Source organism: Notamacropus eugenii, chromosome 7 (assembly GCF_028372415.1).
Source record: "Notamacropus eugenii isolate mMacEug1 chromosome 7, mMacEug1.pri_v2, whole genome shotgun sequence".
Classification (NCBI taxonomy): Eukaryota; Metazoa; Chordata; class Mammalia; order Diprotodontia; family Macropodidae; genus Notamacropus; species Notamacropus eugenii.
In genome coordinates this window covers 167,843,734-167,866,702 of record NC_092878.1, presented here as the reverse complement: position 1 = coordinate 167,866,702, position 22,969 = coordinate 167,843,734, and the positions used below count along the sequence as shown (strand labels likewise).

The 22,969-nt window shown below is 49.3% G+C and overlaps 1 protein-coding gene across 9 annotated transcripts in view; it reads left to right on the top strand.

The window, feature by feature from the left end:
* Window positions 1–20,869, top strand: part of TNKS (tankyrase) — a 191,367-nt gene extending 170,498 nt beyond the window's left edge. For 5 of the 9 annotated variants that reach the window (XM_072625530.1, XM_072625529.1, XM_072625535.1 and 2 more), the window contains 7 exons: window positions 824–1,018; window positions 1,897–1,994; window positions 5,801–5,875; window positions 7,097–7,202; window positions 11,497–11,683; window positions 12,523–12,679; window positions 15,348–20,869. In XM_072625530.1, the coding sequence (XP_072481631.1) occupies window positions 824–1,018; window positions 1,897–1,994; window positions 5,801–5,875; window positions 7,097–7,202; window positions 11,497–11,683; window positions 12,523–12,679; window positions 15,348–15,434 (905 nt within the window). In that variant the 3' untranslated portion in view covers window positions 15,435–20,869. The remainder of the gene's footprint in view (window positions 1–823; window positions 1,019–1,896; window positions 1,995–5,800; window positions 5,876–7,096; window positions 7,203–11,496; window positions 11,684–12,522; window positions 12,680–15,347) is intronic. The other 4 variants (XR_011970790.1, XR_011970791.1, XM_072625532.1 and 1 more) reach the window with 4 other exon arrangements.
* Window positions 20,870–22,969: the final 2,100 nt, after the last annotated feature.

The following is a 22,969-nucleotide window of genomic DNA, read 5'->3' as shown; positions in this document are numbered from 1 at the left end:
CTAGGAAACAGAGTCAGCCCAGAGCCGAGCAGTCCTGCTTGTCTCTTCTGCTCTCTGCAAGCAGGTCCTATCTGTGGGCCCTGGGCCAGTATGGCATGTTGGGAAGCTCACTGAGTTGAGCATCAGGGGCTGCCATTCCAGGGGTCTGAGGGCTGAGAGTTTTCTGCTTGTTAGCTATGTGGCCTTTTCCAGAAACAAGTGTTGGCCCCTTACAGGGACTCTGAGGTGTCTTCTCCAGTAGTTGTTGAGGAATGGTAGCTCTTTTCTGATGTATAAACGGCTTTTAGCATGGTGCACTGGAAAGACCACTGGGTTTGGAGTCTGAGGACCAGGGTGCAGGTTCCAGCTCTGCCATTTACAGCCTGTGTGGCTTTGGGCCAATCCCTTCCCCACTCCAGGCCTGAGTCCCCTCACCTTTAAAATGAAAGGACAAGGTTGCATGACCTCTGAGACGTCACTTCTCTAGGCCTAGCAACTGGATGCCAGACTCCTAAAGTTCACGTGGTGTCTGAAAAAGAAGAGGGCGGGTCTTAGGGAAAGCATGGCTTTGGAGTTGCCGAGGACCTCACTTGACTGTAGGCTCCCTGGGTCTCCCCTCCCCAGGCTCCATGAGACCGCTGGCCACGAGGGCTCACAAGAGCTCCATGGGACCTAAGTGCTATGATTCTGCCATCACTAGCGCCTGCATAAGAAGCAGTCCCTGGGTCTGGGCCATTCTCAAGAGCCTTGTTCAGCTTTTCTCTGGTGTCCTATTGTCATTGTAGGGTCATATCATCCATGTTCTAGAACTAGAAGGGACCTCAGAGGCCTCTTCATTTTACAGATGAGGAAACTGAGGCCCAGAGGGTGAAAGTGACTTACCCAAGGTCTACCAAGAAGTGGCAGAGCTGGGATTCGCACCCAGGTCCTTTGACTTCAAATCTAGCCCTCTTCCCATTACCTCATCCTGATCAGAGGAGTGAGTGTACCAGCCAGCTAGCTAGCGAAGGAGGAAGCAGCACAGTTGGCAGCGTTTTCAGTGAGTACATACCAAACGGAGAGGAAATACAGAAAATGATGAGCTGTCTGAGGAGTGAGCAAGCCAGCCTGGTCCCTGAGAGACAAGTGGTCAAAGGATATGAACAGACATAATAAACTAATCCTTCACACACCTGCCTGAGCAGTGCTTCCAAATTACTGATCATCAGGAAAATGCACCTTCAGGCCACCAGGAGATGTCCCTTTGTAGCCATGAAATGAACGCAGATGGTAGAAGACAGGAAATGAGGCCTTCTCCTTCCATGCTGGTTCAGTGTTCTGGAAAAAAACACACAGGGTTTCCCGCATTAGGAAAAGTTACATACCCTTTGACCAGACTCCACAAGTGGGATTAGGCCCAGGGAAGTCAGTTAGGATAATAAAAACTGGAAGCTGAGGGGGCTGTGGACCCTTGCATATGACAGACCTGACCTTTGGGAGTGGCCCACTCAAGAGGTCAGGAGAGCATGGGCAGAGCCGAGGCCATATCCCCTGGGAGGTGGATGCGGGGGACCCACTCTGAGAAAGCAGCACTGGCAAGGCCAGGGTGGCCACAGGGACCTCCTGCACAATTAAACACAGCCCCCCCTTCTTTGTGACCCTCAGTGGGGATGGTCTTTTTGCTGAACTGCATTATCAGACAGTTTCTCCTAACTTTATAAAACCAACCAACATCAGTAAATTGAAGGCACTTGCTTGGTCTTACCTCATCGAGGGCGCCCACATTAGGCTGTTCACAGCCTGAGCTTCCATTCTGGGCGTTTGGGGTATGGGTTTTGGTTTTGGGGGTGTTTTTACTTGACATGTTGGGTTTTGTCTAACAAGCCAGTCCCAGCGGCGTTGGAGCAGTGACAGTCTCTGTTTCTTTTCCCTTTGTAGGCACCAATCCTTACTTGACTTTTCACTGTGTTAATCAGGGAACGATCCTGTTAGACCTTGCCCCGGACGACAAGGAGTATCAATCAGTAGAAGAAGAGGTGATGTATTTCAAAGAATGTGCTAATCGGTCAGTCAGCCCGCATCTCTGTGCCGTGCCAAGACAATGCCAAGCTTGCAGCAGGGGCTTGGGTTCTCCTGGATTAAGCCGCTGTGTGTTGGGGCTCTGTTTAGTGTGTGTTCTGTAGCTGCTGCTGATGGGCCCAGGAGGGAGCAGAAGCGAGGGAACAGGTTGGCTGTGGTCAGGAAATTGCCTGTGACTCTGGGTTGCTGAAGGTTTTTATGAGAAATCCACATGGTGGGTGGTCCAAAGGACAGTGAATTGGGTGCCTGAAGTGCCTTATCTAGCCTTTTCAGGAAATGGACACTCACAAAGAGAGATCATGAGCAGGCTAGAGTGGCTCCCAGCAGATGGAACCCCCCCTCCCCCGCCCCAGGGACTACGCTTGATTCCCCACCCTGGGGAGGCAGGGGAAGAACACTTACATCAGTGAGAGAAGAGATCCCCGGAAGGATCTGTCAGAGCTAATTCTTCTGATCCTGCGCACATCACTTGTACAAGACCTCGTAGGCTGCGAATTACTCCCAGACCTCAGAATTCTTCCTCAGCAACACCAAGAATCTTAAGCAAAGATATGATCAGAATGTAGTAAGGCCTGGCAGGTAGAGAACGTGACTCGGTGTGGAGGGCTTCAGATGCCAAGCCGGGTCAGACCCTTGGAGTGGGCTTTGGAGGATGGGAGGACAAGTTGAGTGGCTCGAGGTGAGAGGGCGTAAGGATCCTAACCTCAGTTAGAGGCTGCATGGAGGGAGAGGAGGTTCAGAAGTGAGAAGCCATCGGGGATAAAAGTGAGGAGCAGAAGGGTGAGAAGATTCCAAGGTGAAAGGGTGGGAGGTATTCCAAGGAAGAGTGGAGGATAGGTTTGAGAGCATCCGTAAGTGTCGTTGTGGGAGCCCCAGGTAGAAAGGGCCATCCAACAAGTGCTGAGGTCGGACTGTGGGCTCAGGAGACACAGCGGGACTGCATAGATAGACCTGGGAGTCATTTGAGTAAGGAGAAACATACCCATTGAGCTCCTAAGATGGTGGAGGGGAGGACCCAACATGGCCTTGAGGGCCATCCACACTTGCCATGGAGGATGGTGTGCAGGTTGGAGGACATTACCGACAGAGTGGTGTAGGGAGGGTCAGTTGAAGCAAGGCTTCTTGGCCAGCATTGCTGTTGAGGTCCGTGGGTGCTTGGAGAGATGAGGGACCTGGCTCTAGCATGGCCGCTGCTTTTAGAATAGGTAAGAGGACAGTTGTGATTCTGAGGACAAGGGAGAGGAAGGATGTTTAATGGGTGGCTTGGGAAGGGAAGAAGAAAGGGCCTAGTGAGACGCTGGTGCTGTGATCTGTGCAAGAGAACCCAGGGAAGAAGCTTCTGCTCCCAGTGGAGGGGCTGGAGGGGTGGGGTATGTCAGAGGCAGGGATCGGAGGTTGAGCAGGGTAGAGCATCTTTGCATTGTTCCACCATAGGATCAGGTGTGTGAACAGAGGAGAGTCAGACCAGAGCAGGGGGCTGCAGGAGGAGGGCAGGAAAAGGGAACAGTCATGCTGGCCAAGAAGGGGGTTAGGAAGAGGGGAGCGGATTGGAGGTTTGGTCCAAGTCCTGGATTGGGCGGACATCAGGGATGGCTGAGGTAGAACAGAGAGATCTAACCCTAGGAATTAGGGGAGTCAGTGTTCTGGGAACGCTAGGGGCACCCAGAGCAGGGGGAGGCAGACAGACTCATATACACGTACATATAGATCAGAGTTGGCACAAAGAGAAAGATGGTGAGCCAGGCTAAAGAAGACAGAATGGCCTTGAGGTTGTGGGTGCTGGGGATTTGGGCCAAGTGGTATAGACAGATGGAGTCAGTCTCAAGGCTGGCACAGTTACTGAGTTGTAGTGGTGGTGAGGAGTGGGAGGTATGCCCACTCTTTTGTTTCTGGTAGTGGGCAGTGATTCTTGGACACACCACCTTTCATGAGGGAAAGAAGCTGAGGAAACAGAATGAAGAAAAAGTAGAAAGGACCATAATGGAGGAATGTTACTTTCCTGTGCAAGGAGTGTCATGTGCATTCAATTCAGACCATCTTAGGTTCAACCACCAGCAAGGGAAACTAGTAGAATCTCAGTTTCTCATGGCATTATTTTATGAAAGAACACGTCCAGCACCAGGGGTGATCCAAAGAACGCACATGAAAACCACAGGAGGGTTTGTGCCAGCCAGAAGAGGAAGAAGCTAGAGCACTTCACCTGAAAGAGATCACTGGCAGAAGCAGCCAGACAGCCTCAAGGAGGCAGGCAGGGTGTGAAGATCCCAGATAGCAAACACAAGCTCGGTTAAATAACAGCCCAGTGGGCATAGATGTGGAGCTGAGAGGGATGCCAGTGGTCATTAGACCTACTCGTTTTATAGACAAGGAAACTGGTGCCCAGTGAACCCAGGACTCTGCCCCCAATGCAGCCCACATAGCCCTGCACAGTGATCTCTGGCACCCATTTGTGACACCCAGAACCAAAGATTACAAGAACACCTTCCACAGCCCCAAGATACCAGCACTGTGGTTTTGAAGGCTCATGGAGGGAAGTGGGTTGTAGAAGGTATTGCCTCAGGATTCACCAGGTGGAAGTGATCTTGTTTCTGAATGAGGTGTATCCTGGGGGCCGTGGGGACCCTCACTTCCCTCTTACAAAGTCACTGTGAACACTTCCATTGAGCCATTCTCTTTGTGTTTCTAAAAGAATTGAGAAAGTCCCAGCAGCCTCAGCCCAACAGCATTCTGTGCCAGCTTTTCCACCATGTGTTCAGTCTGGCAAGTCCAGTCCTTCCCATGGGTGGCATGTTTAAGAACTCCAGGCTAGGAGTGTGTTCCTTGGGGGGACGTAAGAGGCTGTAGTCTAGCCAGTGAGTGGTAGGGCAGCGATTCTAACATATGTGGGCACTCTTCAGAGGCAAACCCCGAATCAGATTCTCCGTGGAAGCCACATTGCCAGAGGAGTCCAGCAAGAGCATTGTCTTCCCAAAGTCCTGCAGCTGTTTTCATCAGGCACCTACACTCACTGGAAAAACAGAATGAAGAGTGTTGCTAAATACCACCCCCCATGCCATTAGCTTTTTTTAAAAGCACATTAACTGGTGTCCAGGCTTTCTGGGGCCATGCCACCAAAGAGGAATTCTGCAGAGGGATGCAAATCGCAGGGGCCTTGCAGGAAGAGACGCAGGCCAGGTTATGCAGCCAAGATGATGGACAGATGATGGGACATCCGATAGAGGAAATCTAGATAGAAGATGGAAGCAGCATTGGCATCTCTGGCATTGATGTTGTGACGAATGACAACAGACCAATAAAGAACACAGATTTTCAGGGAATTGTTTTCTGAAATAAAAACTAGAATGTGCCAGCTAGCTCAAAATAGCCACATATGGATGGCGAGTCCTGTGCTGTCTCCATGTGGCCTTTGTCTGTGGAGTCTTCATGAGTGTGTCACCAGAATGGTAGCAGTGCCTGAGATTCAGGCGTCTTCCCTGACTGCTCCCTTTTCACCTCCTTACTCTTGGACTAGTGAAGTACTTGTAGATAAGTAACAATACAAGAATACAAATGCTTTTGTGATCCTGGAAGGACACAGGGTAGAGGTGAAGTGTTGGAAGGGATGAGAGGAGGCCAAGTAGTCCAGGAAGACGTAAGAGGTGACTACACTGGCCTGGTCTCCCGAGGATCCGAGGCCAGCCCCATAGTCCTAATGTGCCACCTCCCAGACTTACTGATCTTTTGGGCGATGCTGTCACTTTGGCCATTTCGTTCTCTTATATAGATGCAGAGTACAATCCGAGAGCACAGGGATGGAGGGAATGCTGGAGGGATCTTCAACCGCTACAATGTCATTAGGGTAAGTTTGGTAAGATTGGCCCTTGATGGTTCATTCCATGTGGGCCGCCCCCTAGAGCCAGGTGCCCCCTTTGGACACTGGACAGGGCCTCCCTCCCTCTCCTCCCATGACCCAGTATGGCTGGGAGGGCCCTTCCCAAGGGTTGGAAGGACATGGAAACATCTGGGGAGCATCAGTGCTCCCCCCATGGGGATAGGGGCAGGGGTACATGGGTGTTCCCCACTGGCACACCCTCAGGTTTGTACCAACCATGATGACAGATGGAGGAGCTCAGCCAGGGAAGGCTGACTCGGTGGGTGCCATGTCTCATCTGTAGCATGAGACCATGTTTCCTACTTTGTTTATCGAGGGATGAATAGATAGAAGGTGCCTAAATGCTGCGTATAACAGGTTCCTCCCATTGGGTGAAAAAATCCTTTTGTGAAGCGCATTCCCTTCCTGGCTAAGATCCTCCTGCCTTCCTTGCCTGCCTGCCTGCCTGGGGGGTGGCTGTGCTTCTGACGGGTTCTTCCAAGCAGCAAGGGTTCCAGGGGCAAGCCTGGTAGCAAGCCTGAGGTGTCTACTGTGTGCAAGCCAGCCTAGCACCATGGAGAGCAGTGACAATTGGCTTGGCTGCTGCTGAGGGGTGTGGGGAGGACCTCTCTTGTCTGTCTGTCTGTCTGTGTCTGTCTGCTGCCGCTTACAGTAACAGTCTGAGCAGGTCCTTGAAGCAAGGAGGGTGTGCTGTCACCACGACCCAGCAGAGGCAGAGGGAGGAAAAGCTTCCTGGCCCAGCGGCGCAAGAGGGCAAGGGACTGCTGGCCGCAGGGAGTTCGACAGGTTCTCCCTCCTCCCTGGAGCTGTAGAAGCCCCATGGGAAGGCCCCTCGTCCGAGGCTTGGGGGGCCTCCAGAGGGCAGGACTTGGGGAGGGATCTGGGCATGCAGTAGCTGTCATGAGCAGGAACAGGTGTGGGCATTCCTTCCGCTGGCTCACATCCCCACAAAGACGTGGCTCCATGGTAGGGGAGGCAGTTGGGACTTGCCACTGGTCATACAGCTAATAAGTGTCTGTGGTAGGATTCGTACCCAGGACTGACCAGGTCACCGTTACATGTTGACATAAAGAACAAAAATGATTCCACTAAGTAGCCAAATGTCAGGCTGCTCCTTCGGCTTTCTCGGCGTCAGTTGGCGACACACTTGACTAACAGCCGGTGCCCAATGTTGTCTCACTGCTGCAGATTCAGAAGGTTGTGAACAAGAAGTTACGGGAGCGCTTCTGTCACAGGCAGAAGGAGGTGTCGGAGGAGAATCACAACCACCACAACGAGCGCATGCTGTTCCACGGTGAGCACCTTCTCCTGGTTGTGTGCTGGGCAGACCCTCTGGGGGGAGGGCGGGGGGGAATCACAGCAAAAGAGGCCAGGTTACCAAGGGAGGCCATTCATTAAGAGCCAAGCTCGGAGACCCCAGGGTAAGAAGCGATAGCAGAGCAGCAAACGTCAGTGCGCGGTACCTTGTCACTCTCATTTTCTGCACAGAAATGGACTTGGGGTTTGTGTTTTTCTTATCAGGGACTTCCTAGGCCCTGTAAATAGTATACTAGATTGAGAACAAGAAGAAACCCTGGAGGCCGTAGAATCCACTCCCAGATTTTTGCTGAGTAGAAAATTGTGGCCCAAAGGCATGGGTTTGTCAGGGTCCCTTCACTGCTGAGTATCTGAGCTGAGACGCAGATGTCACTTATGCTGACGGAGTCCTGTGGCCTGACTAGTATCTGGAGAGCCTTCCTCCAGGTCACTGTCCCTCCTTCATACCTCACTCTTTTACCACCTTCTCTAGTCCTCCAGTGTCCTGATGAGGTCTTCATGCCTCCACTTCATACCATAGCCTTCTGTGGTCTTTTGTTCCAGAAAGCAGGTCTTCGAGGCTCAACTCGTTGACATCTGTCGTACCTGCCCAAGATAAGACACAGCCACAGCCTCTTATTTACTGACTGTGATCTCCTAGGCTTCTTAAACTTTCTTCACTCCAGACCCCTTCCCTTCTCAAACTTAAACTCAGCTTAAACGGTTTAAAAGTGCTGCTTCTAGACCCTGCATGTTTATTGGCCTGATCTGCTTTTCAAAGTGGCAGTCATTCTGGAGTTGAATGTGATCAGGCACAAGTGTCTGGAGACCGTTGCCTTCTAGAAGGAATGATTCTTTTCTAAAATAATGGTTTTTCTCAATCAGCAAAAATGCAGCTTCTCTCCCTCCCACCCAGCCCCCACTCCCATCCCCCTCCTGTTAGAAGCGCGTGTGGTCCAGGAAAGCGAGTGTTTGTACACACATCACATGTATGTGCACATACGTACATACATACATATACATTAGATGGGTGATTGCATGCCTTCAGCCCATGCATCCTCCGTCAGGAATGCTTGTTTCTTCGGGAGTCCTTTAAGGCTGTGCTTAGTCACTACACTGATCAGTTCCTGAATCTTTCCAAGCTGTTTGACTTCACAGTATTATTGTCTTTGTGTGAAAGATTCTCCCAGCTCTGTTCCCTGGACTCAGCATGATTTCTACAAGCTTCTTGAAACTTGGGCCCCCTTCTCATTTCTTACGCAGCAATAGTATTCCATCCCTCATGCGTGTGCCTGTGTGTGTCTCTATACACACGTTACACATGTACACCGTTCCCTCATTTTCTAATTCTTTCCCACTACAGAAAGAGCTGTAAATGTTTGGGGCATACTTAGGAGTTTGCTTTACTTAGCATGCTCCTAATTCATCCTGCCCATTCTCCTTCTCCCCCTATTTCTCTGCACTCAACTCTGCATTCTTCTCTCCTTTGACATGAGAGTGAGGTTCAGGTGTCATTCCCATCCTTTCCTCTTTGTGTGTACTTCTGTTTGTGGGATAATTTTCTGTAACACCTTCCTGTCCCTTCCATCCTTCTTTGAGAATGATCAGCACAACAGTCGCCTCCATGTATGGCCTTGATGATGACAGAGTTGAGAAGGAACACGTGTCATGTACCTATATGAAGATGTAAGCAGTTTATCCTTGTTTAACAATCTCTTTTGATCATGTTTAATTTTGTTTGTTTGTTTCTTGTTCCTGCTATGTTTGCACCACACAGTTTGTTTGCACTCTGGTCTTTTCATCAACAATGCTTAGAAGTGTTCTTGTTTCATTAAACACTAATTTTTTTTCCCCTTTGGGAGTGTTATCATTTTTGCTGGTTAAATTATTCTTGGTTACAAGAGATCCTTTGCTTTCTGGAATATTGAATTCTAAGTTCTCCACTCTTCGAAGTAGTGACTACTAGATCTTGTGTGAGCCAGCTGTGGCTCCTCAGTGCTTGAATTCTTTCTGGATGTTTAGCAGTGTTTTTTGGGTTTTGTTTTGTTTTTGACCTGGAAACTCTAGATTTGGGCTGTGGTGTTCCTGGGAGCTTTCATTTTAGGATTTCTTGAATCAGGTAGCCCTTGGATTTTTTCTGTTTCTGCTTTTGTCGTTCTGTTTATAAGAGATCTGGGCAGTTTTCTTTGATCATTTCTTGAAATCTGATGTGTCTTGACTATTTTTTTGATCATGACTTGGAGGTAGCCCAGTGATTATAAACTCCTTGAAGGCAGGGACTGTCTTTTACTTCTTTGGTATCCTTAGAGCTTATCTCAGGGCATAGTGCATGGCAGATGCTCAATAAATACTGATCGATGGACTGAGGGTTTTTTTAATATGTTTTTTGCTATGAGAGATACTTCACCTTTTCTTGTGTTTTCCTCAGTGTTTTGACTTTGCTTTAATATTTCTTGTTGTCTTATGAAGTCATTAGCGTTTGTTGGGTCTGTTCTGATTTTCAGGGAATTTATTTCCTGAACCAAGTTTTGTTTGTCTTGTGTCATACTGTTCAGTCCCTGTCTGGTTCTTGCTTCCTTAGCTCTCATTTCTTTAGCATTTTTTTCTTCCAGTGCTCCCATTTCATTCTACACTTTTATCTCTCTTTTGAAAAAAGCACTGCCCTTCATCTCTTGTAGGAATTCTAGTTGAAATCATGCCCAGGCTGTTTTCTGTGAGGCTCTTTTGACAGATGTTTCGCAGTCATTGTCCTCCTCTGGGCTGGAGCCATTGTCATTATAGCTTTTCACAGGCTTTTGTTCTGTCCCTTGATGCTCATTCTTCCAGCCTGCTTCTGGGTTGAGCTTTGTATCAGATACTTCTGGAAAGGAATGGCTGGGCTAGTGACAACGACTCTCAGACTGGAGACCCGGGAGCTTTCAGTGCTGCAGGACAAAATCGGATCCCTATCCCACTGTCTCAAGCTCGGCAAGTTCCCAAGCTGGGTTTGTTTGGGAATAGGTTTGTGGACTTGCCCTGTTTGGGGTTCCAGTCATTATCAGCCGGAGTGACAGAACTGCAGCTTCAGACTGAGCTAGAAGTTCGAGCTGAGTCTCTGCCCAACTCCTGGGGTCACACAGCTGCTGCTTGCTTCTGGGTTTGCTCGGGATACAGCCTGAGGCCAAAGACCATTCCTCCCCCTGTCAAGACCCCTTCCTCAGTCCATCTTTGATCTGGACTCTGGAGCTGGTTAACGAGAAACAGAGCTGCCGGCTGCAGAGAGCCTCTGTTCCTGTACCCTTTACAAGTGTTGATGCTCTGTGGTAGATCTGCGCTCTCATCCTGCTCTGATATACAGCCTCTGCCTGCACTAGAATACTCTGCCTGGTGTACTTCTGGCAGGGCCTTGTCCCCAGTGTCTACAGACCTCCCTGTCTGTCTGCTTTTGCTACCCTGGATTGAAAAAATGGCTCACTGTGATTTCTTTTTCTTGGAGTTCCCAGTCAAGATTGGATGTGGTAGGGCATCCTCAGTGAGAGCGACAACACCTTTCACAAACTCACATCTCCCACTTAGATGCCTGACTTGCTATTACTGAAGAACTGGTAGTTGACCAAAATTTTGTCCGTAGTTGTATCTTTCAAGGAATCTGCATTTCTGGGAGGCCAGTGAAGTAGACGTTAAGGGAAACAGCATTGAATGATACATTTGGTCACTTCACCTTGTGTTACTCTGGGAATCCACCGTGAAAAGAATTCCCTGTAATGTGTTAGCTGCCATTACTGATGAGAGAAGCAGACAAGGTCTTCCAAACCAAACCAGTACACAGGCAGGTAGGAGGCACATTGACAGACTGTGGTTCTGGACTAAGGAATGAAAGAGGATGATGACGAGGTTTCACTGGAATTTATCTGTCTAGCATGTTGCAACATTTAAATGACAAATTGGGCTGTAGAAACAAAAGTCACTCTTGGGAAATGACTTGAGTTGCAGTGATGGGCACTGGACTCCAAGCAGGATTGCCAGTCAGGCTGCTTGTGTTTTGGGAGGATGCCTCTAAGGTGTCCAGAGATGGGCTTTAGGCCTTTGGGAAATCTCTATAACGACCTTCTACGTCAAGCCCCAAGACTTCCTTGGGGGGGATGGGATTTTCTCCCACAGTTAGAATTTCCACTAATAGAACATCTTACCAGGTAAGCCTGCCACACACCTGGAGTAACTCGCTGAGGCGTGGACTTGTCAGACCGCTCAGCTCCAATATTCTGTCAACAATCAAGGTTCACAAAGACTGCTTTTGTCTCCCTCTCTCCCAGGTTCTCCTTTCATCAATGCCATAATTCACAAAGGATTCGATGAGAGACATGCATACATAGGGGGCATGTTTGGTGCTGGGATTTATTTTGCAGAGAATTCTTCCAAAAGTAACCAGTATGTTTATGGAATTGGAGGTGGTACTGGCTGTCCCACACACAAAGACAGGTCCTGTTACATCTGTCACAGGTGAGTGTCTGCTTTCATTGATTCTGAGAGTCAGTGATTTTCTGGAAGGCTGTGCAGCCACCCAGGCAGGTACTGAACAAGGAAGGGGAGATGGGGACGTCGAAGAAGACAAGATGTCATGACCTGGGACTTGGAGTCAGCAGAGCCCTGGGGCCCTATCCCAGTTATGACACTGTCCAGTCCTGGGCAACTCAGCTAACATTCTGGAACCTCAGTTTCCTCATCTGTACTGTGGGGTTTATTATCCCTCTAATACCTGCCTCATAAGGTTATTGAGAAACAAGTGAGACAGAGTCTATAAAATCATTCCGTCAGCAAATGTTAATGAGTGCCGATGCTGAAGGTACAAAGAAAAGCAGAGGGCAGTCCCTGTCCTCAAGGAGCACAGTCTAGTGGAAGAGGCAGCATGCAGACAGCTTTGTTCAGACAACTGGATCATCAAGAGAGGGAAGACCCTGCCATTTAAGGGCCAGGACTTGAAGGAAGCCAGAGAAGGCACGAGGGAGAGAGTTCTAAGCATGGAAGACAACCAGGGAAAATGCCTCCGAGTGTGTGAGAAGGGAAGGGTACGGGCACTCATAGAGCATCTACTATGTGCCCGACCCTGCTAATGAAGGACCATGGTCTCATTGGATCCTGTGAGGTTGGTACGATTAGCTCATTGGGCAGCTGAGCAAAGTGAGGCAGGCAGAGGTTGTGACTCCTCCAGGCCCACGTAGCTGGGAAGTGTCTGAGACCAGACTGGAGGACTGCCAGCCCAGGGTTCCATCCATCATGCCACCATCTGCCTCTGTGATAAAAATAAGTGGTAAAACCATATCCCATTCTTTTTTCTGCAGGCAAATGCTTTTCTGTCGAGTGACTCTTGGGAAGTCCTTTCTCCAATTCAGCACCATGAAAATGGCCCACGCACCTCCTGGCCATCACTCTGTTATTGGCAGACCTAGCGTCAATGGTCTTGCATATGCAGAATATGTGATCTACAGAGGGGAACAGGTATGTTAGGCATAAGGTAGACCCAAACAGATGGCCTGGACTGAGGAGGTGGTTGGCGTGGGACACTAACTCCCTGGTGGTATTTCTGTGGCCTTGATTTCCCTATAATCTTGTGTGTTCAGATGTGTGCACTTAGAGGCATTCTCCAAAGAATGGAGACCCCCAGGCTCCACCATACTGCCAGAGCGGGGTGCAAGAGAAAGTAAAGATCAGCTAGCTCCCAGGTCACAGAGGCAGGACTGGAACCCAGGATTTGGTGACCCCAAGGCCAGCTCCCTTCCCACTGTTCTGGGCTGCTGTCATAATCAGGCAGAGCCATGGAGAGGAGACTGCTGAAGGGCACTTGGAGCTGACAAGCATTTGGGGGTGTTGGCATGGCAGTGACCTGTGCTAGAGTTGATAGGTGGGGGCTTCTGCTCTCATGGGAGGCTAGATCAAGGCCTGAGGGTGGGCCAGCAGGAGCCAGAGTAGGGCTTGAGATTTGTTGAACATCCATCCAGCTCTGTTGGAAAGGCAGAGTAGGTCTGACTTTATGTTGGAAATGTCTTGGGGAAGCTTCTGATCCATTGGGTACCAATCCCAAATGTCTTGGAAAAGAATAAAAACCCGCAGCATGGGAAGCTTCTGATCCATTGGGCACCAATCTCGAGCACCCAGAGAGACTGTGTCTGGCAGAAACCAGGCCAAAGATCCTGTTGGAGTCTTGACCTGGTGAAGAGGAGTCCAGAGCACGTGGGCAAAGTCTACCCTAGGCTTTTGGGCAGGTCAGGACCTCTCCTTCTTCCAGAAGGGTTTGCTGAGGACTGACCCAGGAACTGAGCTGAACTGCAATGTGAAGGGTTTAGGGGAAGTTTCCTGATGACAAGAATTTAACCCTGAAGTGAGTTACCAAGGAGTGGAATAAATTTTCCAGAAATAGGCTCAATTTTTGCATCTTGGAACGGGCTCGGTGTAGCTCTGTGTGCCTGAGCTTTCCATGAGAGTGAATTGTGTCGATTCTGCTGGGCTTGAAAATGTAACTCATCCAGCAGATTGATGACACGTGTGCTGCCTCAGGACTCTGTGGTGACCAAGACCCTGTCCCCAAGGGGCTTACTGCCACCTAATAAAGTATGTGCACAGATGGAGTAGATGAGCGTCTATAATGAGGCTGAAAAGGAAGACACTTCCCGAGGGCACTCTGGCCAAGCTTTATGGGCTAAATGTTGAAGGCTAGTCACCCGGGGTAAAGGTGGTGTGGGACAGTATACTATCTAGGGAGAACGAGAGGCCATTTTGGGGAGGGGAGACATGGAGAGAGACATCGGGAATGTGCCAGTGGAACGTTGAAGTGGAGAGGCCTAGCAGGCTGCTGGAGTTGTGGCATCGGTCCTTAGGAGAGAGCTGAGACCTAGAAGTCTGGATCTCAGAGACCCTTTACAAACCTTAGTGCATGATATAAGGGACAGGTGATCATTGAAACCATGGGAACAGAAGACCAGAGAAAATAGGGCCTGGGGCTGTTTGCAGATGTAGGGTGGGAAAGAGCTCCCAAAGAGGCAGGGGCCAGAACATTACAATGGTCTGTCGGGGAATTCAGTGAAGGAGGACGCTGGCAATGGGGAAGGCAGGGAGAGAGGCCAGATTAGATTGTGGGAGGCCGAGGAGGGAGTGGCCAGTTAGGAGGTGGGGGCAGATAATTCCTTTTAGAGATGTAGCCGTGCTGTAAAACTGGACCTTTCCTCTGGCCCAACCGTATGTACTCAAGCTACTCCCCAAAGAGGTCAGAGAAAGAGAAGGTGGACCTATGTACAGAAACCTTTGTGGTCACAAATTGTTGGAAAGTGAGAAGACACCATCAGCTGAGGAATGGCTGCCAAAGGTGGGGCCTGTGGATGTGATGGAGTGATGAGGGGATGCTTCCAGAGATGCTTGATGCAAAGTGAAGGGGCAGAAGCAGGACAACACGGTACACGGTATTGTCCAAACTGTGATGATCAGCTGGGAAAGCATTGTATCCATGATGAAGAATCGATCCACTTCCAGAGAGAGAATGATGGACTTGGTGCAGATTGAAACAGTGTCTTCTTTAGAGTTTTGGTAATCAGGGCATGTGTTTTGTATGACTATACGTGTTGGTAACGTTTGCGGGTTTTTGCCTTCTTGGGAGAGAATTTGGAACTGGGGCCACAAGGATTTTAAAAGCCTCTGAGCTTTAAAAAATAAAAAGGAAAGGCTTATAGAAGGGCTTTTTGGAAAGGAAACTAAAATTTCAGCTGCCACCCTTCCTGTTGGAGATACCCCAAATAGCCCATGATTTAAAGCAAACTGCCATCCTTGGGCCATTGGTTCAAAGGGAACCTCCCACCCTCCTCCAACTCTGTAGACTCCCTCTACTTCTCCCATAATGTCCAGTCTAGAGCATCTGGCATAGTGGTAACAGATGAGTACAGACTAACTAAAGGAGGGTGAGGATCAATTGTGATGATCAAAATAGAAATCCTATTTTAACTTAATGCTTAGCCAAGAATCTCTTGCCCTGTCCATGCTGGTCTTTGTACAGAAGTGTCTTTGAGGCTTGTGGCGTACCTCAGAGAATCCTGGCGGGGACACAAGTATGCCTCCTCCCAGGGTGCAGCACCCACTCAGGTGCCAGCCACAGCCTTGATGCATATATGCTTTTCCATAGGCCTACCCGGAGTATCTCATCACATACCAGATCATGAAGCCGGATGCCCCTGCCCAGACAGCCACAACAGCAGAACAGAAAACCTAGGAAAGCCCGGGCTGAAGCCAGATGGGACTCACACCTGAGACTGGATTACATGTGATTGTTTCCCAAACCCAAGACACCCTATAAAAATCCTGACAGCCCAGAAACCAGCCGTTTGTCTTTTCTGGTCAGAATACCTGGTCCATGCTCCCATGGGACTCTGGTGGGAGCTTCCATTCCTCTGTGGAAACATTGACCAGGCAGACCTCCTCCTGTGGCTCAGGCAGGTTCCCCCCCCTGCACGTAGCCAGCTCAGTAGAGAACAAGACTGCCTGGGGTCTAGACGGGGATGCTGCGAGCGGTGGTGTTCTCAGTCTCAAGACTTCACACATACCTGCTCATACATGAAGCCCATGCCCATGGACCACACATTTTTAGAGATGCGTAATCAGCTATTTATTTTTTTCGGGTGGGTGGGGGGAACAATATTTGAAAATGAGCCAGGACCTTCTTGAGAATATTTTGCACAGTCCAGACGTCTAAAATCCTCACCATGCAAGGCAAACTTGTGTCCTCACCAAGAAGGGTTTGGGTCTGATTCTTCTCTGGTTTTTGTTTTTCTGTTTGTGCTTGGCATAGAATGCTTTGCTGAAAAAACAAAAGGAACATTTTCTTTTCAATCTGGCGTGTTTTCCAAGGGAAGGGTCCCCAAATATCCAGGGCTTCATGAGCCTGACCTGAGTTTACAGCCTCCCCAGGGAGGTGAAAAGCAGGTGACTGCCCCCTGCTGGTCAGAGTGCCAGTGTATCTCCACTGAGTGACCCAGGGAGGGGGCTGTCTGTCCAGCAGTAGGGTGAAATGTACCTGTGGGGACAGGGTATGAGGTGTGCAGAGGCCTCCTTGCCAAAACTTCAGTCCACACCAGCGGTCGACAGAGTAGCTTAATGGGAAGGGGAGTAATCCTCTGATTTGTGCTGCGGGTGTCCCCTCCTTAACCAGGAGACGTGACAGGTGGAGAAAACTGAGCCAATGGACTGCGATGAGCCTCAGACAGGAAGCCAGCATGTGGGCAGGGCAGGTTTCCCTCCCCGTTTTTTGCCCTCAAGTTTGAGGTTCATCTCAGTTCATTTGGAATGTGCCTGACATTCTCTTAATCAAAAGTGTGGATGCCCCAGCCCTTCCTGGTGTTCTTCAGAGGTTCACTCAGTCACCGATATGAGACAAGATTGACCTGGCCTAGCTTCTCAGCCCACGGGTCTGGGCCTGGAGGTGCGGAGACAGGAGACCCTTTGACACCTGCTCTTGAGTTAGTTGTCCCTTCCTTGCCTTGTGTTTGCCCATGGCTTATCACCCCCTGGGGTCCATCCTGTCATTTACCTTGAAGCAGGAATGACCAGCCTTGAATGAGGATGCTAGAGTAGCTGTCCAAAGCCAACTTGAAGCCTTTTTCTTTTTTTTTAAGTTCCTGGTAACTGATTTCCCCGAGAGTCACCTAGGGCAGCCTAAGTAAGGTGTCTCACAGTCCTGTCCAAAAGATTGGAAACAGTCTCTCTGGGTTTCTTTTTCAAACCCTTTCCTCTTGGTTGGAGTCCATTGCCAGCTGGCTGGGCATTTGGGCCTCCGGGGGGGGGGGGGGTCCAGCAGGAGGAAGCACCAGGGCAGCTTCCCCTGAAGAGTCAGTGACTTCATCTGGGGATGGGGGGGGCCGGGGTGGGAGGGGGGTGGTGACACCCTGGGTCTACAGTGTGGAAGTCCCAGTGGCCAGAGAAGTAACAGTTTGACCTCCACTTTCAGCCTTCTGATATGAATGTTTAGCAAATGAGGGGAAACTTTCATGCATAGTTTTCCCTTACTGTGAGAAGTGCCCATTACCTGCCCTCCCCATGTAGGTATAGTTCTCCATGTTAAGCACAGCTGTAGACCTCAGTGAAGCCACAGGGTTCATTAGCATAGTGTCGATGGGAAGGGATTCTGGAAGAAAGCTGACCTATCGGTCTGTCACTGTTTGTGGAATTATTGGGGTTGTGGGTTCAGACTAGCTCCGTAGAAGAAGGAAAGGCAGCCAGCCTCAGGCGTCTGAATTGATGAGGAGCAGTGAGGAAGCCCCTCAGACTAGCTTGTGTCTGCAGAATGGAGGAACAGGAAAGGACGTAAGGATGGTGGGCTTCATGAGATTCCTGGGATGGCTCAGCAGTAGATCACCCTTGGGTGTAGATCTAAAGTCATGATCACATTGTACTCAAAGGTTAGGAAAAGTCTAATGCATTTGGAATGTCCATTTACAGCAGGGGTAAAGGTCCTCAAAATTATTACAAGTAGCATGTTGAATTTCTGAGTCAAGTCGATTTTTCCCTTCTCTATGAAGAAAATCTAGCCATCTGAAGATCGTTGCTGTGATCTAAAATATGCATCAGTTTGTCTTCTAAGGCAAGTAGAAAAGTGACAGAAAATGCCAGACTTGTACTGACCAGGGCCCAGTACCAGTGGATCTGAGAGATGTGGCCTTCCCCCCTCTTCTGCCTTCTCCTTTGGCCCTGCTCCCCTTCCCACTGTACTTGCCCTGGCCCAGCTCTCCCCCTTGCTCTGTTGGCACCCTGCAGCCAGGCAGGGCAGTTGCCATATTAGCCCCACCACCACCCCAGGGACTCAGTGGCAGTTCACCTAGGGGATCAGCCTGCATCATAGCAAACCAACCACAGCATTCTCTTACGTCAGTTTAAACATTCCCAGATATTTCCCCTTTCAAGCAAGTGAAATAGAATAATCACTGGAGGGAGACCTTATGCAGGAACCACAAATAAATAGGCTTAATATTAGCAGCTCTGACTCCAGGGTATCCAAGGAAAATTTTTCCCTCCCAGAAAGGCTTTATGCTTTGAAACGTAGAAGAAAGTGCCTAAAGGGGGGAAAACAAACAAAAATTGAAGTCCCATTTTTGTCATTGCTGTAGAAAAGTGTGTTTAGCATTGTCTTTTGTCACATTTCATCTCCCCCTGCCTATGAAGACTGTGGACACACTGTGTGTAATCTCCATGGTCCCCAGTGTCAGGATTCCCATGAACTGCCTTTGAAAGCAGGAATGATTTCTTGTAAGCACTTTTCTCTAGTCTGACCAGACCCCAGTCCTCTCCATCCCGCTGTAATACCTAGCCTACCTTCTTTGCTCTGTTAGGCCAAAGAGACTGTGGTAAAATAGAATCCTTTTGGCCTTCTGGGCCAACTCCCTTGCCTGACATGACCTTGGATTTTGCCTCAGAAATTTCCTTTGCACAACCGTTCACATGTCCTATTGGTACTAGTATAAGGAAAGAGAATGGAATTGTGGGTGAATTTAATGGGTGGTACTTAGGTGTACCCAACTTTTGAATATGAACTTGTCTCCAAAGAATGTCACCAGTTGAAGGATTCCTTAGTTTCTTATTTCTGAAAGCTGTAGAAAGCTCTCATTATGACAAGAGCTCAGTCACCATGCTCCATTGAGATAGAAGGCAATCCATGAGCATTCCGTTTGCTGTAACCCTGTCTCATCTCATCTTGTGCCAGTTTAATCTCATACAGCAGCCGCCTTTTATACCCTAGCAAAGCAGTGGGTGATCTCCCTGGGCCTGTGTTTCCTTTAGGATGAGAACCTGGCTTGTGAGGTAAGGAATAGGTTTGCCACAGGCCTACCACTCACTCTGAAGGAAGGAAACGGAAACTTTTACATATTGGATAGGATTGCTGTCTTTATGTGTTAGAAGAGGAAACAGATTTGTTCTGTATAGTCCCTCCCTGGAGGCAGCACTGGTAGCAGCTGGGAGATATTCCAGGGGTAGTTGTCAGGCCAGCCTTGGAAGGATGCTTTTCCTCATGATCCCAGCTGTCTGATAAGTCACCTGTAAGTTCCTTTCCCTTCACAATGAGGGCTAACTTGGCGGGAGCCGGGGGGCGGGGTGATGGAAAGGATCTGTCTGTCAGACAAGAGATTGGACTAGATGACCTCTCTGAGCTTGCCCACATTGAAGACTGTGGTTCTAAGTCCAATGAGATGACTGGGCATTTGGGGGGAATATGTTTCCTTCTGGGGCTGATGGGTGGGGCAGTGTACTTGTCATATGACCACACTCTAAAGTCTCAACTTTCTAAAGAGGGTTTGAGAAAATGCTCAGGAAGTGACCAAAGCATCCTGTATAGGCTTCCATAGGGCACAAAACCTGATCCCAGAGGAAACCCTGTAGGATGGTGTCTTTGACTGTACTGTCTTTACAGATTTGAAATAGGTTCCCAGAGTGAAGTAGAAGTGAAAGCGAGACTCTACAGTTGGGTGTTGCTGGGGCCAGTTTGGAAAGAATGCATTCAGGCATCTGGACCCTCTCTGCCTTTTGTTGAGCTCCAGATATTTTGGGTTTGGGGAGCCATCTCCCCAAGACCAAGGGTGGTGCCAAAGGTCCTTTCTTGAGCCAGAAGCCTGTAGATTAAGGGCAATAAGACCAAGGGCAAGGATCTTCCCATGTACCCCAGGAATCTTTAGAATAAGATAGTGGAAAGGCACCGTTGTGTAGGGTCAGTCTGTCAGAAAGACACTTTCCCTTCCACCTCGTGTTTTTGAGACCAGGGCTCTGGCAGCTGACTTGATGCATACACACTGACTCTTCCTGTACTCTGCTACGTGACTGGGCCGTGGTTTCACCAGTGTGGGTAGGTCCACCCCCCTCCCTCCTTTTCATTTGTGGCTCCCAGTGCAACCCTGTAGCTGTCCATTGTCTCAAATGCTTGCCCTGTGACCAGTCCCCCTCTTCTGTGTCCTGTCTTTCACCCCTTTTCTCACTCAGGCTGCTTGCCACACGTCATGACATTGAGTAGTGGTCACATCGATTCTTCCAAAACCATGGTGGTGAATGATGCACAGCCGCAGAACAACTCAGAAGCTGGGTGTCAGCAGCAGCTGCAGCTGGGGTTCCAGAAAGTGCTGTGCAATCCCTTTCAGCTCCTCTTGTGACTGCGTGTTGCCTGTCTCAGATCCTCATTCCCTTTTGGTGGCCATGTTTGTGCTTGTTTACCTTTTAGCTAAATGATGTATTGTTAGAAGAAGGTGGCGTGTTGGACGCACTGTGGCAAAGCAGCTCGGAGTGTTGATTGCAGTTGTGCCCCCAGTGGTGGTGTTTGTCTGGCGTGCCCCGGGTCCTGGCCTCGGCCTTGTCGTTGTTTTCTTATTGGGTCTGTCGTGGCTCCTCTGTGCTTTTGGTTTTGACCTGCTGGCCCTTGTCCACTGCTGCCGTGGAGGGATACTTCCCAGGCATGCAGTCTTTTGTCGCTTGGAGCTGCTGCAACAGCCACCTTTTTTCCCCTCCCCAACCTCTTCTTGCTAAAAGAGGCTATCTGCCAAGGTACCCTCCCTGCCTGGCAGGTTTCTCTTTCAGACATGGTCGTGTTGATTTTAACTTGTAACTGCTTTGGCTTCTTGTCTAACCTGCAGTACCTGTTATCATTTAATAACCAATAAAGACGTTTTCGAAGCAGCTCTGGTGCGTGTGCAGTAGGTGCTGGGTGGGTGGTGGTGGTGGTGGATGGTGGCCCACACAAGTTCTTCTCCTGGCTAGCGATGACTCAGGAAACTAAGGTTTGTAAGAAAACATGTCATAGGCTCTGGAACATGTCTGAGACACTCAGGTTTAGGTCAGAGCCCACTCAGGGAGCCCCACTGGTCTGCCCCTACCGTCTTCACCAGCCACAGGCCGCCACACAGATAAGAATCCTGGCTGCCTGGCCTTTATTGGAAATAATCTGGGTTGGAAAAGGGCTGGTGGAGGCATCTTCACCAAAGGTGGCCAATTCTTAGTCACATGCAGGAGCTCTTGGAGCAGACCCTGAGGCGCAGGTCTCAGCGGGCCTCTCATTCCTCCACAGAGATAGGAGATCCATATTGAGTCATATTTTCAGACTTTTTCAATGTATTGCTAAGTTTATTTTTTTCTTTAGAAATATCATTTGTTGTATGGGGTAGCTCTCGGGCGGGGAGTATACTGGGAAAAATTTTGGCGATACAAAAATAATTTTTTAAAAGAAAAAAGTAACAAAACAAGTCTGAATGAAAGCCAGACTTGGGCCCAAACATCCCTAACCCTTGTCTACGTTCCTGGCCCCACCCCCACTTCAGGTCCCATGTCTGCAGTGGGAATACTGCTTGCTACTATCTGCGTGATGGGGAAGGGGCCATTGGGTGCCAGGAAACATCTCACTGAAGAGACTAGGATGTAAAATGGCTGCTGGCCTCAAGGTCCAAATTGACTCCCAGAGAGCCAAGGGGCAAAAGGTCCTCATTCAGAAGGTGCTTGAGGGACCAGTCAAACCAGCCGCTCCATCCCCTTAAGAACCATCAGTTTGGAAGATCTGCCTCCCGGAGGGTGGGGAATGTCCCAGATGTGAGACATGATACAGGACATTAATATCAGAATGTAGCTGATGGAAAAGCAAGAAATCTTAATAAGCAGAACAAAATTTTAGCCAATGAAATTACTTCTTGGCTTGCCCCTGCGATGGAGGCATATCTCTTTAACAAGACTAGAAGCAAGCTGACTGAGGATGTTTATCAGGTAGCTTTGGGTCTCGCTGTCTGTGTATTTGTACCAGGAAGTTATAAGGAAGGATGGAAATAAGCATCCATTAAGTGCTTTGGAGATGGTGCTGTTATCCCCATTTTCCAGGTGAGAAAATGGAGGCAGAGGTTGACTTATCTAAGGTCACACAGGTATCTGAGGTTGGATTTGAACCCAGGTCTGACTTGGGCCCAGTGCTCTGTCCACTGCACCTTCTTGCTGCCTCTGTTAAAAGGAAGATTTGCTTCATGAGGTAGGACAGACTGCCAATTGGAGTATAGCACACCAATCTTAAGAAAATGAGGTCTGTTTCTTGGTTAACTGTAGGATCTGGGGACAGGATTACCCGGGGGTTAGAAAATACGCAGACTCGTGCAGACAAGAGTCATGCTGTCACTTCCTACGAGTGAAGAACTGCAGGGGTCTTAGAACACAGAGCCCATCTAATCTGTTTGGGACCAGAGAACGAGCCGCAGGTAGAAAGGGGCTTCCCCAAGGTGTCTCACACAGTCCCAGGCCTCATGAGTTTGGGAATAAAGAATTTCAACGCAAGCAATGACCACGAATCTAGAGAGAAACATCATGGGAGCTTCAGAGGGCCTTAGTGATTTTTACAAAAGAGGAAATTGAGGCACAGAGGCAACGTCGCCTCCCAAAAGTGATGGAGTAGTATGTGCATAGGTCCTCTGGCTCTCAGCAGACTCCTTACTGGAATTCCATGTATTCAGGGTTTAAAGTTGGACAGCCCAGAAAGGGCAACAAAGATGTCCTTCACAGTCACCCAGCCCCACCCAGGCAGCATCACCAACATGTGGTACTTTGATCGTGGCCCAAAGCAACCTCATACAACGAGTCGGTAGCAGAGACAAGATTTGGACACAGATGCCATGGTTTTAAATGTAGATCCTTTTCTCACCACAATATGCATGCATGGGCCATTCACCAGTCATTCAAGAAGCACCCGCTGTGTGCAGGGCACCCTCAGGTGGAGGGAGGCGAAGGAGATGCAGAGTTCAAAAGCAG